General features: G+C 37.6%; 2 protein-coding genes across 4 annotated transcripts in view; one reads left to right on the top strand and one right to left on the bottom strand.

The window, feature by feature from the left end:
• The window catches only part of LOC127959408 (voltage-dependent T-type calcium channel subunit alpha-1I-like), a 110,615-nt gene that overhangs the window by 28,201 nt on the left and 63,334 nt on the right, over positions 1 to 19,080 (top strand). The window lies entirely within an intron of this gene.
• Positions 507 to 10,256, bottom strand: LOC127959427 (galactose-specific lectin nattectin-like). Of its 3 annotated transcripts, none has more exons than XM_052558607.1 (6): positions 10,091 to 10,240; positions 1,579 to 1,651; positions 1,357 to 1,448; positions 1,093 to 1,218; positions 836 to 944; positions 507 to 719 (listed from the first exon to the last, which is right to left on the bottom strand). In XM_052558607.1, exons 2-6 carry the CDS (start codon positions 1,646 to 1,648, stop codon positions 625 to 627), a joined length of 492 nt encoding a protein of 163 aa, XP_052414567.1. In that variant the 5' UTR covers positions 1,649 to 1,651; positions 10,091 to 10,240; the 3' UTR covers positions 507 to 624. The 3 variants fall into 3 exon arrangements, with proteins under 3 accessions (XP_052414567.1, XP_052414566.1, XP_052414565.1); XM_052558606.1 differs by lacking the exon at positions 10,091 to 10,240 and adding an exon at positions 1,767 to 1,933; XM_052558605.1 differs by lacking the exons at positions 507 to 719; positions 836 to 944; positions 1,093 to 1,218; positions 1,357 to 1,448; positions 1,579 to 1,651 and adding exons at positions 8,829 to 9,024; positions 9,141 to 9,249; positions 9,392 to 9,517; positions 9,667 to 9,758; positions 9,903 to 9,975 and having other exon boundaries at positions 10,091 to 10,256.

The following is a 19,080-nucleotide window of genomic DNA, read 5'->3' as shown; positions in this document are numbered from 1 at the left end:
ATACTGTATTAAAACAGAAGTCTTTGTTTTTATGTAATTTTAAGTTTTTATACATTTAACATTCAGAGATTTTTTTTATGAGATTTGTTTTTCTTTCTACAGCAGTTTGAGTGTAAAAATACAAAAATTGTTTACGTTACATATCAGTTTTCAAAAAAACATCATTTTTCCATAAAATTATTGAAGTTTTTTTTACTGTAATTTGACGGTAAGTGGTTGGCAACTTTGCTGCCAGACTTTTTACGCTTCTTTTTTTTTTTTTACATTGTAATGATTACATTTATATCCGATTACATCTTAATAAATAAGAAAAATAGACTGAAAGTGTGAGAGACACACACTTAAAAATAAAGGTGCTTCTAAAAGGTTCGTCACAGAACATCTTGTGAACTGTAAAAGGCTCTTCAGATGTTACCAAGGTCCTTTACAAAACCATAAAAAAAAAAAGGGTCTCTTATAGGAGCCAATGGCTTATTACGACAAACAATACTCATTCCAATTACACATTTTTCATTGAACAAGGGTTGCTTAATGCTTTTATTAATTTGAGTAATTCAGTAAGAAATTAAGGTGGAGGATGTTTTGTAATGAAGTTCAGAAACTTTAGATGTAGTACAATCAAAGTTACTCTGGATCAGTGGGCCAGTACATCTCTGATCGTGTAGCACATATATAGCCCTTTAGGTTTGTACAGGTCGAATCATTCCAGCATTCATCAGCTGTATGGTGGAAAAAGGAAACCGTTATTCTGAGCTTTACAGTAGCGTTAGGTTACCATTTGTTATGAAATGTTAGGATGGTAAATATTGGAGTAAAAACTAGACTGCTTTCTCACAGGTCCAGTTGAGCTCTCCACAGTTCTCAACATTCAGATTGTTAGGTTCACCAGTGCACCAGTTGTCGTAGTCATAATTAGTTCCATCACTCCACAACCACTCTCCTTCCTAAAGAGCAGAGACGGGGAATAAGAGAGTGCTCTTCTGTACTCAGACACCAGAAAGAACATCCTTTAGTTTGGCTTTGAAGGTAAACCTTCATTAGAAACACAGTCTCAAACACAGAAGTCTCCTTAGGCCACACAACTGAACTTACTTCCACAGCATCTTGAACACCAATCCAACATCGTGTAGTAGGAGAAGGCAACAGACCCAGCAGAAAATGGTTTTCTTCTTCTTTGTGCACAGATGCAAGATTTGCATGCTGATCAATACAGTTTTTCTAAGAGACAAAAGATAATCCGTTACACTTCTATTCATTCTCAAACGATACCTGCGCCAATTACAGTATTCTAAATAGAAAATTAAAAGAACGTTTTACTTCAAAAATCATAAAACTGCCTTGAAACTAAAACTTTACCTCTGCTGCAATCCAGGTAGCTGACTGAGAGAAGAACTTGTAGCATCGGGTTTCAAAATGTGTCCATCCATCCTGGCATCGTACATCTATATCTGCCGTATCCAGCAGGACTACATGTTAGTCTTGTAATTCAGATTACTTGTATTGTGAAAATACAGTCGATTTCACACTATCCTGCTCCATAAAGTTCTTTAAAATGGATTAATAGTTTGTATAAAATACCTGCTTTAGGAGCACCATTTCCCGTGGAAAACATGATGAACAGAAGCAGCAGACTTCTCAACATTGCCATGAACTTGAAAATTAATAAGCAGCAAAAGTGAATTATCTGCACTCATGTACTGCACACATTGTATTCTCAGTGGATTTTAAAGACAGTTATTCAGTAGGTCTCTGTGTCTAAAACTCACCTTGGTTTTCAGATCACTGCCTTCAGAATCTCAAGAAAGATTTTGTGGTGTTCCAGAGAGAGCTCTGCTTTTATGCTTTACTTGATGTCAAGTGTGTATAAATCACCAGGAAAACACAGTGTTATATGTCTGTGGTTTTCTTGTTCCTTTGACCTTGTTTTCATCAGTAGCTCTGATTATGTCATTCAGTTCACCTGTGTCCCATTTATCAACTCATTAGTGCCTCGTTTGAATTAGTATTTATGCTGCCTTCACGTGCTATCAGAATTATCTTGAGTTTCCTAATCAGAAATTGGTCGTGAATAGTCTCTCAAGTCATATTTACTACTGGGAAATCAGGAATAATGTTGATACCAGAGTTTCTGAGTTTGGAGGGTCTTAAACTTTAAACATGATGGAGGGACAACCATTGCTGCTGTCAATGCTGTTCTCACAACAGCTACATCCCTTTGTCTTGCTAAATTAGTGTATTTATAGGTTATAGATGTGAACAAATTATTCAAAGTGTTTTGCATGTTTTTTAAGCAGTGAAATAAGCATGCCCACTAAACATTGGATGTCGGACAGACGTGCAGATCATGTCTATATTAGGTCCGTCAGTCCATGACCATTTCTGAACATCTATTCGACGTCCAAACTATGTCCACTATTTGGACGTCCAACCATGACCCAACTTGGACGTCATCTTGACATTCAACATTTTACTGACGTACTGTTATAGACGTCATTTGGACATCTATAACAAGTGCAGGAAATTTACATGATTAATATGTAATATTTGTTTTATAGGGCCTATCAACATGATTAATAAATGAAGAGTTCAGATGCAAAAGCCTCTAAGTACCATCTGAAATGTTCTTCTAGAATGAAAATTTATTTTAATCAAGTTTGTATATTTAAGTTCAATAATTTCACTTAAATGGCAATGCAAATTACCTATTAATTGTCATTTAAGTGAAAGTTCTTAAATATACAGGCTTTATAAAAATTCTAGAAGAAATTCAGATTGAGGCTTTTGCATCTGAGCAATTCACATACAGGTTATTTATAAACAAACACGATTTATGGTGTGAATGGCTATTTATTTATTTATTCAGGGGATGTTTTTTTTTTCCTTCTGTTTTTCTTTATCTGGTTTATTTTAAGTAGCCTATCAAGTGATTTCTTTATGCATACATGTACTTTTGCATGTATTTTTTGCAACATATTTTGTTGACCATGGAACACCTTTTTACTCCAAAAATATATTCTTGACATTTTCCTTACACCTAAACCTAACCCCTAACCATGAGTAATCCCTAAAATTAGAGGAAATGATAGATGAATGACACTGATGTACAAGCAACAAAAAGTGATTTTAAGTGTAAACTTCACAAAATCTATAAACTGGTTCTTCAAATCTTATTGGTTAATCACAATGTTGTTCCAGGGACAACAAAGATGTTGTCCCAGGAACATGTCTCACTTGGTAAAATCAGGTTCTGCCTCTATCAAGGGCTTTGGATTTCAACCAAAGAGACAAAAAACAGTCAACATCACTCTAATTGGCTGAGGCAGCACATCATCATAACCCAACCAGTAAACTCCACTCTGATTGGCCGAGGCAACACGGCAGGCATTTCACTCGAGTGTTCAACTATTGCAAAATGACGGCACAGCTTTTCAGCCTGCATCACTGGTGAATTTATGTTTGAATAAAGATGAAAATGGTGATATTGAATTGTGATTTGTATCTGTATAACTGGAGTGTTGTATGTGGTTTTTGGAAAATGATCTAGTCCCATTTCAGAAGGTGGCATACCATTCCAGATAATTTTGAGTTCCTGTTAAAAAGCTATGTGTCCTTAAGCTTCAAGGTGCCAAGCATGTGCCACACCCCTCTTGGCTTGTTAATTTACGATTAACTTCTAGTTCCACCCCCCAGATCTCAAGCCAATTAGGACACTATAAATTGCACCTGTGCCCACAGCACCTTCATTCTGGTGTACATGGATGCACTGTGCAGAGGACTGAGTTCTTTTTCCCTGCATGTGTGTATTTGACCATGTAAGTGCTTTTGTTTGACACTTAATTATTCTGTATTTCTTAAGTTTGTCCTAAGTGTGTTTATTTTGCTGTATTTCCTGCTTAAGCATGTTCTTTAGATATGTATTTGAGATTTATAGTATGAGTAGATGGCCTTATGCATTGTTTAAATTACGTTTTCTCCTGTGAATTCAATGTTATGTTTATTGTTAACTTAAATTGCTGTAATTCTGTCCTTTTGTAGAAACCACATGCTTCCACACATACACCCCTGCATACACACCCATACCTAATACCTGCTGAAGAAGGAAAATAAAGACCTTAACATCAGAGTGACTAAACTGGACCTGTTCTTATTGACCGCCCCATTGGCTTCAAGCTAGCTACCTAAACATCCTCCTACTCCTTTTCAGTTCCTGTTGAAAGTAGAATTTGAGCCAAACAAGTTACAGGGAGATTAGCTTGCACAGAAAACATGTCCTCCACCCTCTGGAAACATGGGACCACAGTTATAGACGTTATGAAAATCACGTCCAAAATAAGTCTAAATTTGATGTTGAAAAGACGTCCACAAACTACCACATACGGACTATAAATAGACCTTACATGGTGGCCCCACGGATGTCAACATTAGATGTGCGGAAAAAACATTTCACCTGCTGTTACAAAACAACCCCTTCAATGGACCGAATTTGGACGCCTAAAAATTACATGAAAAAGACGTCTCTCCGACGTCACATTGCGCAGTGGGTGTATTTGACTCAAATTCCAGAATTGTCAGCAAACTGCATGTATAGCGTGTAGAATGTTTACAGGTCCTTCTAAAAAAATTAGCATATTGTGATAAAAGTTCTTTATTTTCCATAATGTAATGATTAAAATTAAACTTTCATATATTTTAGATTCATTGCACACCAACTGAAATATTTCAGGTCTTTTATTGTTTTAATACTGATGATTTTGGCATACAGCTCATGAAAACCCAAAATTAAAATCTAAAAAAATTAGCATATCATGAAAAGGTTCTCTAAACGAGCTATTAACCTAATCATCTGAATCAACTAATTACCTCTAAACACCTGCAAAAGATTCCTGAGGCTTTTACAAACTCCCAGCCTGGTTCATTACTCAAAACCACAATCATGGGTAAGACTGCCGACCTGACTGCTGTCCAGAAGGCCATCATTGACACCCTCAAGCGAGAGGGTAAGACACAGAAAGACATTTCTGAACGAATAGGCTGTTCCCAGAGTGCTGTATCAAGGCACCTCAGTGGGAAGGAAAAAGTGTGGCAAAAAACGCTGCACAACGAGAAGAGATGACCGGACCCTGAGGAAGATTGTGGAGAAGGACCGATTCCAGACCTTGGGGGACCTGCGGAAGCAGTGGACTGAGTCTGGAGTAGAAACATCCAGAGCCACCGTGCACAGGCGTGTGCAGGAAATGGGCTACAGAGAAGCAGCACTGGACTGTTGCTCAGTACTTTTTTCGGATCAAAGCAAATTTTGCATGTCATTCGGAAATCAAGGTGCCGAGTCTGGAGGAAGACTGGGGAGAAGGAAATGCCAAAATGCCTGAAGTCCAGTGTCAAGTACCCACAGTCAGTGATGGTCTGGGGTGCCATGTCAGCTGCTGGTGTTGGTCCAGTGTGTTTTATCAAGGGCAAGGTCAATGCAGCTAGCTATCAGGAGATTTTGGAGCACTTCATGCTTCCATCTGCTGAAAAAGCTTTATGGAGATGAAGATTTCGTTTTTCAGCATGACCTGGCACCTGCTCACAGTGCCAAAACCACTGGTAAATGGTTTACTGACCATGGTCTTACTGTGCTCAATTGGCCTGCCAACTCTCCTGACCTGAACCCCATAGAGAATCTGTGGGATATTGTGAAGAGAAAGTTGAGAGACGCAAGACCCAACACTCTGGATGAGCTTAAGGCCGCTATCGAAGCATCGTGGGCCTCCATAACACCTCAGCAGTGCCACAGGCTGATTGCCTCCATGCCACGCCGCACTGAAGCAATCATTTCTGCAAAAGCATTCCCAACCAAGTTTTGAGTGCATAACTGAACATAATTATTTGAAGGTTGACTTTTTTTTGTATTAAAAACACTTTTCTCTTATTGGTCAGATGAAATATGCTAATGTTTTGAGATAGGAATTTTGGGTTTCCATGAGCTTTATGCTAAAATCATCAGTATTAAAACAATAAAAGACCTGAAATATTTCAGTTGGTGTGCAATGAATCTAAAATATATTAAAGTTTAATTTTTATCATTACATTATGGAAAATAATGACAAACCGCAGACAAACCAAAAATGAGTTCAAAGACTGCAGTGGATACTAGTGATGCAAAGTCTGAGTCCAAAATCTGATTAATCGAGTCTAGCGTCATCAAGCAATAACGTCTCTACATCTTTTCTAACAACTCAGTGTCGTGTTGTATCAACGAAACATTAAAATAAAGTCATTTGTGTCAACACATACTGAAACATTCAAATAAAAAGTTATTTGTGTGAATGCACATAGCTGGTTACTGCGTTTCATTCACTTAAGTTAATGGTGTCAGTGCTCAGTTTAATTCACGGATACTTCATGTCAGATACGACTGACCAGTATTGAAAATCCTACAACTTGATGAGATTCCTAAAAGTTTTACATCTACAGCACACACACAACAGCACAAACCTGGATATGTTCTACATGTCTAAAGTATAAAAGAAAGAAGAAACATGTCTTATAAACTCCTTGATTTTACGTAAATAACTTAAAATAGGATCTGCATGCAGAATAAACCATGCTAAAATTCAGGTTTTTGCATATTTGTATAAAAATCCATTTTTTTAAAATAAAAGTGTTCATAAGCATATCTCCAGTAGCCTATGTTTTGTTTGCTATAAAGAAACTTTACGTATCCGTAAATCCTCAGTGACACACACACAACGCAACTCACTCGTCAGAATCCTCAATTAACTTCGACAGTTGGGTAAAGCGGCTCATTCGGTTCTTGTTGAGTTGCACGTGCTACTTCGGCTGTGTGTCCTGCGTCATCAACCCAGAACTAAAGTTCAATTCAGTTTGATTTATTGTGAACCAGCTCAAAAGAACGATTCGTTCAAGAATCGATCATCACTAGTGGCTAGTTTGGACTGCTGAGTGAATCACTGGTACAACCCCCGAGTCTCCAAGACCTGCACTCATCCAGAGTGAGCAAAAGGGCTGGCAAAATCATTCTGGACCCCTCACACCCCTCACACCTCTCTGAACTGTTGCTGTCTGGTCGGTGCTTCAGAGCATTGAACGCCAGAACGGCCAGACAGAGGACAGATTCTTCCTTCACGCAATCTACCTCATGAACACCTGACAATAAACGTGTAACAACACTTTTCATACATTTACCACACAATTATTTACATTAATGTACACCTGTACATACAAATACAATGTGTATTTTCTATATGCAGTATTATTTTTTTCCTTTTGTGTAGATTGTTATTCCCCATTTACTTATTCTTATCTGTGTCTTGTCAATATCATTCTGCTTGTGGAAGCTTCCGTCACCAAAACAAATTCACCTCATTTGTAAACATACCTGCAGTAAAGCGCTTTCTGATTCTGAAACTAAAGTGTTAAAAAAAAAAAAACATTTAAAATTGCTTCTGTCAACTATTGAAATCTTGATCAGTAATTAACCAATGACTGTAATTGTATTAGTGTTGTTCAAGTATTTAATGCAGTAAGGTTTAAATCAATTTGTCAAAGTCTTGTTAGACTGCATTCTCACGCTATGAAAATGAACAGGGTATATGTGAATGGGTTTTGATATCAACCAAACTTATCTACACCTGAGAACTGCATTTCATTTCAAAATACAAAATGTTCTTTTTGCATCCACATAGTCAGACAAAACAACAAGCACATCCAGGGCTACAAACTGCAACTAAAATTGTAGCAAATGCGACCAAAAATGTTAAATTGCGAGTGAAGATTTTGATTAGGTCCCCAATGGAGACAAGGCCAATATATTTACGTTATAACTTAAAAATGTGAATTTAATGCCTGTTTTGCGATCGCACCATTTGCCGTGTTCACATATTAAACCGAGACGATGCGCGTCAGTTTTAGTGGAAAAAGAGTTTCAAACGGTCCTCATCTCTGCCACACTCCTGATGAACGGCTCAGTTGTGCATTGTGAGAGAGAGAAGCACAGAAAAGCAGCATCTATTTTGTGCACAACTTGAACAAACTACAACAGGTAAAGCTGTCAGCTGTGTGGATATTGGCAATATCATTAACAATTCTCATTTATAATTATTAATAACATGGTTTCTGCTTAAGATCTTAGGTCTATGCTGTGTTCTATTAATGTCTGAACTTCCTAATTTGTAGCACATTTGCTATCGAGTAATCACAAAAAGCTTTATTGAATAAACAAAGTATCAGCTTTAAAATGCATTTAAAATTACGAAAAATACCAAATACAGTTTTGGAGCTCTTTAATGCAATAGGCACAATCGTATAAGCGGCAAGTAACCCATTTAACCTCGCTTTACTATAGTACATAATGAACATGAATTAACATTCAAAAGGCTGGCTCTTTTTATGAGGACCTACAGTACAACGATCTAGTGTTACCTCAGAATAAACATTTGGGGTCCAGAAGCGCTGTCAGCTAGAAAAATAACTATAAAGAGGAGCATTTTGCTAGATTTAGGCGCCATTGCACGTAATAGTTTTACTTAACCTAATGTTTACATTTATATCCGTTGCATTTTACTAAATAAGAAAGTGAAAGACACACTTAAAAATAAGAGGTGATTATCAAAAGTTTATTTACAGAACATCTTGTGAAATGTAAAAGGCTCTTCTGATGTTACCAAGGTCCTTTATGAAACCATTTATAAAAAAAAAAAAAAAAAAAAAAAACCCACACACCACCCAAGTTCTCTTATAGGAGCCAATGGCTCATTAAGATTTGTTTTGGCGCCTTGCGCATCTCTTTAGGCCATAAGACAAACAATACTCATTCCAATTACACATTTTTCATTGAACAACGGGTTGCTTAATGCTTTTATTAGAGTAATTCAGTATTAGGAAATTAAAGTGGAGGATGTTTTGTAATGTAGTACAAAAATCAAAGTTACTCTGGATCAGTGGGCCAGTCCATCTCCGATCGTGTAGCACAGATATAGCCCTTTGGGTTTGTACAGGTCGAATCATTCCAGCATTCATCAGCTGTAGGGTGGAAAAATGAAACCGTTATTCTGAGCTTTACAGTAGTGTTAGGTTACCATTTGTTATGAAATATTAGGATGGTAAATTTTGGAGTAAAAACTAGACTGCTTTCTCACAGGTCCAGTTGAGCTCTCCACAGTTCTCAACATTCAGATTGTTAGGTTCACCAGTGCACCAGTTGGCGTAGTCAAATTTAGTTCCATCACTCCACAACCACTCTCCTTCCTAAAGAGCAGAGATTAAGAGAGTGCTCTTCTGTACTCAGACACCAGAAAGAACATCATTTAGTTTGGCTTTGAGGGTAAACCTTCATTAGAAACACGGTCTCAAACACAGAAGTCCGTTTAGGCCACACAACTGAACTTACTTCCACAGCATCTTGAACACCAATCCAACATCGTGTAGTAGGAGAAGGCAACAGACCCATCAGAAAATAGTTTTCTTCTTCTTTGTGCACAGATGCAAGATTTGCATGCTGATCAATACAGTTTCTCTAAGAGACAAAAGATAATCCGTTACACTTCTATTCATTCTCAAACGATATCTGCTCCAATTAGTTGCCAAGTACAGTTTTCTAAATAGAAAATTAAAAGCAAGTTTTACTTCAAAAATCATAAAACTGCCTTGGAACTAAAACTTTACCTCTGCTGCAATCCAGGTAGCTGACTGAGAGAAGAACTTGTAGCATCGGGTTTCAAAATGTGTCCATCCATCCTGGCATCGTACATCTATATCTGCCGTATCCAGCAGGACTACATGTTAGTCTTGTAATTCAGGTTACTTGTATTGTGAAAATACTAGTCAATAAAATACAGTCGATTTCACACTATCCTGCTCCATAAAGTTCTTTAAAATGGATTAATAGTTGTACAAAATACCTGCTTTAGGAACGCCATTTCCCGTGGAAAACACGATGAACAGAAGCAGCAGACTTCTCAACATTGCCATGAACTTGAAAATTAATAAGCAGCAAAAGTGAATTATCTGCACTCATGTACTGCACACATTGTATTCTCAGTGGATTTTAAAGACAGTTATTCAGTAGGTCTCTGTGTCTAAAACTCACCTTGGTTTTCAGATCACTGCCTTCAGAATCTAAAGAAAGATTTTGTGGTGTTCCAGAGAGAGCTCTGCTTTTATGCTTTACTTGATGTCAAGTGTGTATAAAATCACTGGGAAAACACAGTGTTATATGTCTGTGGTTTTCTTGTTCCTTTGACCTTGTTTTCATCAGTAGCTCTGATTATGTCATTCAGTTCACCTGTGTCCCATTTATCAACTCATTAGTGCCTCCTTTGAATTAGTATTTATGCTGCCTTCACGTGCTATCGGAATTATCTTGAGTTTCCTAATCAGAAATTGGTCGTGAATAGTCTCTCAAGTCATATTTACTACTGGGAAATCAGGAATAATGTTGATACCAGAGTTTCTGAGTTTGGAGGGTCTTAAACTTTAAACATGATGGAGGGACAACCATTGCTGCTGTCAATGCTGTTCTCACAACAGCTACATCCCTTTGTCTTGCTAAATTAGTGTATTTATAGGCTATAGATGTGAACAAATTATTCAAAGTGTTTTGCATGTTTTATAAGCAGTGAAATAAGCATGCCCACTAAACATAGGATGTCGGACAGACGTGTAGATCATGTCTATATTAGGTCCGTCAGTCCATGACCATTTCTGAACATCTATTCGACGTCCAAACTATGTCTACTATTTGGACGTCCAACCATGACCCAACTTGGACGTCATCTTGACATTCAACATTTTACTGACGTACTGTTATAGACGTCATTTGGACATCTATAACAGGTGCAGGAAATTTACATGATTAATATGTAATATTTGTTTTATAGGGCATATCAACATGATTAATACATGAAGAGTTCAGATGCAAAAGCCTCTAAGTACCATCTGAAATGTTCTTCTAGAATGAAATTTTTAATCAAGTTTGTATATTTAAGTTCAATAATTTCACTTAAATGGCAATGCAAATTACCTATTAATTGTCATTTAAGTGAAAGTTCTTAAATATACAGGCTTTATAAAAATTCTAGAAGAAATTCAGATTGAGGCTTTTGCATCTGAGCAATTCACAGGTTATTTATAAACAAACACGATTTATGGTGTGAATGGCTATTTATTTATTTATTCAGGGGATGTTTTTTTTCCTTCTGTTTTTCTTTATCTGGTTTATTTAAAGTAGCCTATCAAGTGATTTCTTTATGCATACATGTACTTTTGCATGTATTATTTGCAACATATTTTGTTGACCATGGAACACCTTTTTACTCCAAAAATATATTCTTGACATTTTCCCTACACCTAAACCTAACCCCTAACCATGAGTAATCCCTAAAATTAGAGGAAATGATAGATGAATGACACTGATGTACAAGCAACAAAAAGTGATTTAAAGTGTAAACTTCACAAAATCTATAAACTGGTTCTTCAAATCTTATTGGTTAATCACAATGTTGTTCCAGGGACAACAAAGATGTTGTCCCAGGAACATGTCTCACTTGGTAAAATCAGGTTCTGCCTCTATCAAGGGCTTTGGATTTCAACCAAAGAGACAAAAAACAGTCAACATCACTCTAATTGGTTGAGGCAGCACATCATCATAACCCAACCAGTAAACTCCACTCTGATTGGCTGAGGCAACATGGCAGGCATTTCACTCGAGTGTTTAACTATTGCAAAATGACGGCACAGCTTTTCAGCCTGCATCACTGGTGAATTTATGTTTGAATAAAGATGAAAATGGTGATATTGAATTGTGATTTGTATCTGTATAACTGTAGTGTTGTATGTGGTTTTTGGAAAATGATCTAGTCCCATTTCAGAAGGTGGCATACCATTCCAGATAATTTTGAGTTCCTGTTAAAAAGCTATGTGTCCTTAAGGTTCAAGGTGCCAAGCATGTGCCACACCCCTCTTGGCTTGTTAATTTACGATTAACTTATAAATTGCACCTGTGCCCACAGCACCTTCATTCTGGTGTACATGGATGCACTGTGCAGAGGACTGAGTTCTTTTTCCCTGCGTGTGTGTATTTGACCATGTAAGTGCTTTTGTTTGACACTTAATTATTCTGTATTTCTTAAGTTTGTCCTAAGTGTGTTTATTTTGCTGTATTTCCTGCTTAAGCATGTTCTTTAGATATGTATTTGAGATTTATAGTATGAGTAGATGGCCTTATGCATTGTTTAAATTACGTTTTCTCCTGTGAATTCAATGTTATGTTTATTGTTAACTTAAATTGCTGTAATTCTGTCCTTTTGTAGAAACCACATGCTTCCACACATACACCCCTGCATACACACCCATACCTAATACCTGCTGAAGAAGGAAAATAAAGACCTTAACATCAGAGTGACTAAACTGGACCTGTTCTTATTGACCGCCCCATTGGCTTCAAGCTAGCTACCTAAACATCCTCCTACTCCTTTTCAGTTCCTGTTGAAAGTAGAATTTGAGCCAAACAAGTTACAGGGAGATTAGCTAGCACAGAAAACATGTCCTCCACCCTCTGGAAACATGGGACCACAGTTATAGACGTTATGAAAAACACGTCCAAAATAAGTCTAAATTTGATGTTAAAAAAGATGTCCACAAACTACCACATACGGACTATAAATAGACCTTACATGGTGGCCCCACGGACGTCAACATTAGATGTGCGGAAAACGCGGAAAAAACATTTCACCTGCTGTTACAAAACAACCCCTTCAATGGACCGAATTTGGAAGCCTAAAAATTACATGGAAAAAGACGTCTCTCCGATGTCACATCACGCAGTGGGTGTATTTGACTCAAATTCCAGAATTGTCAGCAAACTGCATGTATAGCGTGCAGAATGTTTACAGGTCCTTCTAAAAAAAATAGCATATTGTGATAAAAGTTCTTTATTTTCCATAATGTAATGATAAAAATTAAACTTTCATATATTTTAGATTCATTGCAGACCAACTGAAATATTTCAGGTCTTTTATTGTTTTAATACTGATGATTTTGGCATACAGCTCATGAAAACCCAAAATTAAAATCTCAAAAAATTAGCATATCATGAAAAGGTTCTCTAAACGAGCTATTAACCTAATCATCTGAATCAACTAATTACCTCTAAACACCTGCAAAAGATTCCTGAGGCTTTTAAAAACTCCCAGCCTGGTTCATTACTCAAAACCACAATCATGGGTAAGACTGCCGACCTGACTGCTGTCCAGAAGGCCATCATTGACACCCTCAAGCGAGAGGGTAAGACACAGAAAGACATTTCTGAACGAATAGGCTGTTCCCAGAGTGCTCTATCAAGGCACCTCAGTGGGAAGGAAAAAGTGTGGCAAAAAACGCTGCACAACGAGAAGAGATGACCGGACCCTGAGGAAGATTGTGGAGAAGGACCGATTCCAGACCTTGGGGGACCTGCGGAAGCAGTGGACTGAGTCTGGAGTAGAAACATCCAGAGCCACCGTGCACAGGCGTGTGCAGGAAATGGGCTACAGAGAAGCAGCACTGGACTGTTGCTCAGTACTTTTTTCGGATGAAAGCAAATTTTCCATGTCATTCGGAAATCAAGGTGCCGAGTCTGGAGGAAGACTGGGGAGAAGGAAATGCCAAAATGCCTGAAGTCCAGTGTCAAGTACCCACGGTCAGTGATGGTCTGGGGTGCCATGTCAGCTGCTGGTGTTGGTCCAGTGTGTTTTATCAAGGGCAGGGTCAATGCAGCTAGCTATCAGGAGATTTTGGAGCACTTCATGCTTCCATCTGCTGAAAAAGCTTTATGGAGATGAAGATTTCGTTTTTCAGCATGACCTGGCACCTGCTCACAGTGCCAAAACCACTGGTAAATGGTTTACTGACCATGGTATTACTGTGCTCAATTGGCCTGCCAACTCTCCTGACCTGAACCCCATAGAGAATCTGTGGGATATTGTGAAGAGAAAGTTGAGAGACGCAAGACCCAACACTCTGGATGAGCTTAAGGCCGCTATCGAAGCATCGTGGGCCTCCATAACACCTCAGCAGTGCCACAGGCTGATTGCCTCCATGCCACGCCGCACTGAAGCAATCATTTCTGCAAAAGCATTCCCAACCAAGTTTTGAGTGCATAACTGAACATAATTATTTGAAGGTTGACTTTTTTTTTTTTTTTTTTTTTTTTTGTATTAAAAACACTTTTCTTTTATTGGTCGGATGAAATATGCTAATTTTTTGAGATAGGAATTTTGGGTTTTCATGAGCTGTATGCTAAAATCATCAGTATTAAAACAATAAAAGACCTGAAATATTTCAGTTGGTGTGCAATGAATCTAAACTATATGAAAGTTTAATTTTTATCATTACATTATGGAAAATAATGACAAACCGCAGACAAACCAAAAATGAGTTCAAAGACTGCAGTGGATAGTAGTGATGCAAAGTCTGAGTCCAAAATCTGATTAATCGAGTCTAGCGTCATCAAGCAATAACGTCTCTACATCTTTTCTAACAACTCAGTGTTGTGTTGTATCAATGAAGCATTAAAATAAAGTCATTTGTGTCAACACATACTAAAACATTCAAATAAAAAGTGATTTGTGTGAATGCACATAGCTGATTACTGCGTTTCATTCACTTAAGTTAATGGTGTCAGTGCTCAGTTTAATTCACAGATACTTTGTCAGATACGACTGACCAGTATTGAATAACCTACAACTTAGATGAGATTCCTAAAAGTTTTACATCTACAGCACACACACAACAGCACAAACCTGGATATGTTCTACATGTCTAAAGTATAAAAGAAAGAAGAAACATGTCTTATAAACTCCTTGATTTCACTTAAAGAACTTAAAATAGGATCTGCATGCAGAATAAACCATGCTAAAATTCAGGTTTTTGCATATTTGTATAAAAATCCATTTTTTTTAAATAAAAGTGTTCATAAGCATATCTTCAGTAGCCTATGTTTTGTTGGTATAAAGAAACTTTACGTATCCGTAAGTCCTCAGTGATACACACACAACGCAACTCACTCGTCAGAATCCTCAATTAACTTCGACAGTTGGTTAAAGCGGCTCATTCGGTTCTTGTTGAGTTGGATGTGCTACTTCGGCTGTGTGTCCTGCGTCATCAACCCAGAACTAAAGTTCAATTCAGTTTGATTTATTGTGAACCAGCTCAAAAGAACGATTCGTTCAAAAATCGATCATCACTAGTGGCTAGTTTGGACTGCTGAGTGAATCACTCGTACAACCCCCGAGTCTCCAAGACCTGCACTCATCCAGAGTGAGCAAAAGGGCTGGCAAAATCATTCTGGACCCCTCACACCCCTCACACCTCTCTGAACTGTTGCTGTCTGGTCGGTGCTTCAGAGCATTGAACGCCAGAACGGCCAGACAGAGGACAGATTCTTCCTTCATGCAATCTACCTCATGAACACCTGACAATAAACGTGTAACAACACTTTTCATACATTTACCACACAATTATTTACATTAATGTACACCTGTACATACAAATACAATGTGTATTTTCTATATGCAGTATTATTTTTTTCCTTTTGTGTAGATTGTTATTCCCCATTTACTTATTCTTATCTTTGTCTTGTCAATATCATTCTGCTTGTGGAAGCTTCCGTCACCAAAACAAATTCACCTCATTTGTAAACATACCTGGCAGTAAAGCGCTTTCTGATTCTGAAACTAAAGCGTTAAAAAAAAAACATTTTAAATTGCTTCTATGTAAACTATTGCCATCTTGATCAGTAATTAACAAATGACTCAAAGTAATTGTATTAGTGTTGCTCAAATATTTAATGCAGTAAGGTTTAATTCAATTCAAAGTCTATGAAAGCTATGAAAATGAACAGGGTATATTGTAATGGGTTTTGATATCAACCAAACTTATCTACACCTGAGAACTGCATTCGTTTCAAAATACAACATGTTCTTTTTGCATCCACAGTCAGACAAAATAACAAGCACATCCATGGCTACAAACTGCAACTAAAATTGTAGCAAATGCGACCAAAAATGTTAAATTGCGAGTGAAGATTTTGATGAGGTCCCCACTTGCGTCAAGGCCAATATATTTACGTTATAACTTACAAATTTGCATTTAATGCCTGTTTTGCGATCGCTTGCCACGTTCACATATTAAACTGAGACGATGCGCATCAAAGTTTTAGAGGAAAAAGAGTTTCAAACTGTCCTCATCTCTGCCACACTCCTGATGAACGGCTCAGTTGTGCATTGTGAGAGAGAAGCACAGAAAAGCAGCATCTATTTTGTGCACAACTTGAACAAACTACAACAGGTAAAGCTGTCAGCTGTGTGGATATTGGCAATATCATTAACAATTCTCATTTATAATCATTAATATCATGGTTTTTTCTTAAGATAACCACTTTATAACCACAAACAATCTGGATTTTATGTTTCTAAATGAAACATGGCTAGAAGACAGCTGCAGTGCAACAGTCCTCAATGAAGCAGCCCCTCCTAACTTCACTTACATGAGTGTTTGCAGGACTGTTAGGAGAGATGGGGGTGTAGCTGCTCTATTTAAAGATGTCTATCAATGCAAGCAAGTGTCATTTGGTCAGTACCTGTCTTTTGAATATCTAGGGATTGTGCTGAAAGGTGCTCCACGCATTCTGTTTATTATTATTTACAGGCCTCCAAAATACTTATTGCAGGGGATTTTAATATTCACATAGATAATGCAGAATACAAAACTACAAAAGAAATGATAACGATTCTAAACACTTTTGACCTGATTCAGCATGTGCATGGACCCACACACAAAGGTGGACACACTCTAGACTTAATCATCAGTAAGGGTCTAAACATTTCATCCATTGTTACTAAAGAAATAGCACTGATCACTTCTGTATTTTCTTTGATATATTGATCTCTGCTACCACTGAATCTAGATCTGTCTCTGTCAGAAGGAGATGCATAAACGAGAACACAAGTGTACTATTTATGGAGGATATATATTTAACACCAAGCATTTCTGCAGACTCTGTTGATATTCTCCTTGATTCCTTCAACTCAAAAGTTAAGAATGTTATTGATGATATGGCTCCAATAATAGTCAGTAAGAAAACAAACAGACAGAAATCAGTTTGGAGAAGATCAACAGCAGTTCAGACTATGAAAAGACAATGCAGAAAAGCAGAGCGAATGTGGAGGAAGACGAAACTTGAAATTCACTATAGCATCTATAAAGAGAGCCTTCATGCTTTTAATGTGAAACTAGCCACACCTAGACAGAACTTCTTCTCAAACCTTATAAACAGTAACTTAAATAACACTCGTACTCTTTTTGCCACTGTTGAGAGACTGACAAACCCCCCCAAGTCAGATTCCCAGTGATATGCTCTCAGACAGCAAATGCAATGAGTTTGCTTCCTTCTTTTCTGAGAAGATCATCAATATCAGGAAGGTGATTAGCACATCCTCAAGTAATGAAGAGGTCAGACAGATTCGGCCACAATATCAAAAAGATACTATGTCTATTTTTGAAACAATTGATAGCAAAATTCTGGAAGACATAGTGCAGCACCTAAAATCATCAACCTGCTATCTTGACACACGTCCCACATCTTTTTTTTTCAAAAGTATGCTTGACTGCTTTAAAGCAGATCTCTTAGAAGTGGTGAATGCCTCACTTCTTTCTGGGACATTGCCAAACTCCTTAAAAACTGCAGTTGTTAAACCCCTCCTGAAAAAGACCAATCTTGATAACACAATTTTGAGCAATTTCAGACCAATATCTAATCTTCCTTTTATAGGCAAAATTATAGAAAAGGTAGTTTTTAATCAGATGAACAAATACTTAAACTCAAATGGATACCTGGACAATTTTCAATCTGGTTTCCAACCGCATCACAGCACAGAGACAGCACTCATTAAGATAATAAATGATATTCGCTTAAATTGCGACTCTGCCAAAATATCGGTGCTGGTATTGCTAGATCTCTGTGCTGCATTTGACACTGTCGATCATAAAATACTACTAGAGAGACTGGAAAACTGGGTCTGGCTTTCTGGGATTGTAATCAAATGGTTCATATCATACTTAGAAGGGAGAGGCTATTATGTGAGTCTAGGAGAGCATAAGTCTAAATGGACGTCCATGACATGTGGAGTCCCACAAGGCTCGATTCTAGCACCGCTCTTGTTTAGCCTGTATATACTCCCACTAAGTCAAATAATGAGAAAGAACCGAATTGCCTATCACAGCTATGCTTTTTTTTTTTAAGCTGTACATGTGGAAAGTGCAGTTTGACGACAACATTGCATGTTGTTTACTTGATGTGCTTACGCACCGATAGCTAAGTGAACAACACAGAGATATTTGAAGCAGTTTTACTCACCGCCTGTGGTTCCAACACACGATCGTGACCCTTTTTCGTCGGGACTGCATTATCCTTAAGAAATAAACGATGTGCAAATCCGGCGTCAAACTGGGCCTTGTTTGTAAAACAAGCATCTTCGAAATGCAGGGAACAAACACAAACACTTGCACAACTCCGTTGATGCTCTGTAAAAATAAACTCCATCCACTGGTCCCTTAATGCTGTTTCTCTTTTGGTAATCTGTGCAGGGTTGTCTTGCCCTGGCAACCAAAAACACACTCCTTTTGTGACATTTGGCGACGCTCTCGCTCTGATCAGTGAAGTCTGTTGTGCTCTCAGTGCTCTGCTATACGGGAGCGCGCTCTTCCGGCAGAAGTGCCTCAGGACCCATATAAGGAAATTCCGCTCCATCTAACGTCACACAGAGCCATACTCGGAAAAAAAACTTTCCGAAACTTGTGACAAACCGGAAGGAGTATTTTTGGAACAGAAATACTCCTTCAAACGTACAACTTAATTTTTGAAACTTTGTCCATGTTTAGCATGGGAATCCAACTCTTTAACAGTGTAAAAAACTCAGTATGCATGAAATAGCATTTCACCCCCCCTTTAAGAAAAGTTTTAATCACTTTAAAATTGCTTGTTTTATTTTTTGTTATTTTTCATGATTATTTTACTTTCTTTGATGTAAAGCACTTTGAATT

Source organism: Carassius gibelio, chromosome B6 (genome assembly GCF_023724105.1).
Source record: "Carassius gibelio isolate Cgi1373 ecotype wild population from Czech Republic chromosome B6, carGib1.2-hapl.c, whole genome shotgun sequence".
NCBI lineage: Eukaryota > Metazoa > Chordata > Actinopteri > Cypriniformes > Cyprinidae > Carassius > Carassius gibelio.
The sequence above is the reverse complement of the archived record's forward strand: the minus strand, read 5'-3'. Positions and strand labels throughout refer to the sequence as shown.

Bases quoted from the DNA above. Each gene is read 5' to 3' on its own strand.
- LOC127959427 (XM_052558605.1), bottom strand. From the start codon at position 9,972: ATGGCAATGTTGAGAAGTCTGCTGCTTCTGTTCATCGTGTTTTCCACG. The intron at 9,518-9,666 runs GTAAAGTTTTAG...TTTGTCTCTTAG, and splicing joins CTACCTGGATTGCAGCAGAG to AGAAACTGTATTGATCAGCA. The intron at 9,250-9,391 runs GTAAGTTCAGTT...TCTGCTCTTTAG, and splicing joins GTGTTCAAGATGCTGTGGAA to GAAGGAGAGTGGTTGTGGAG.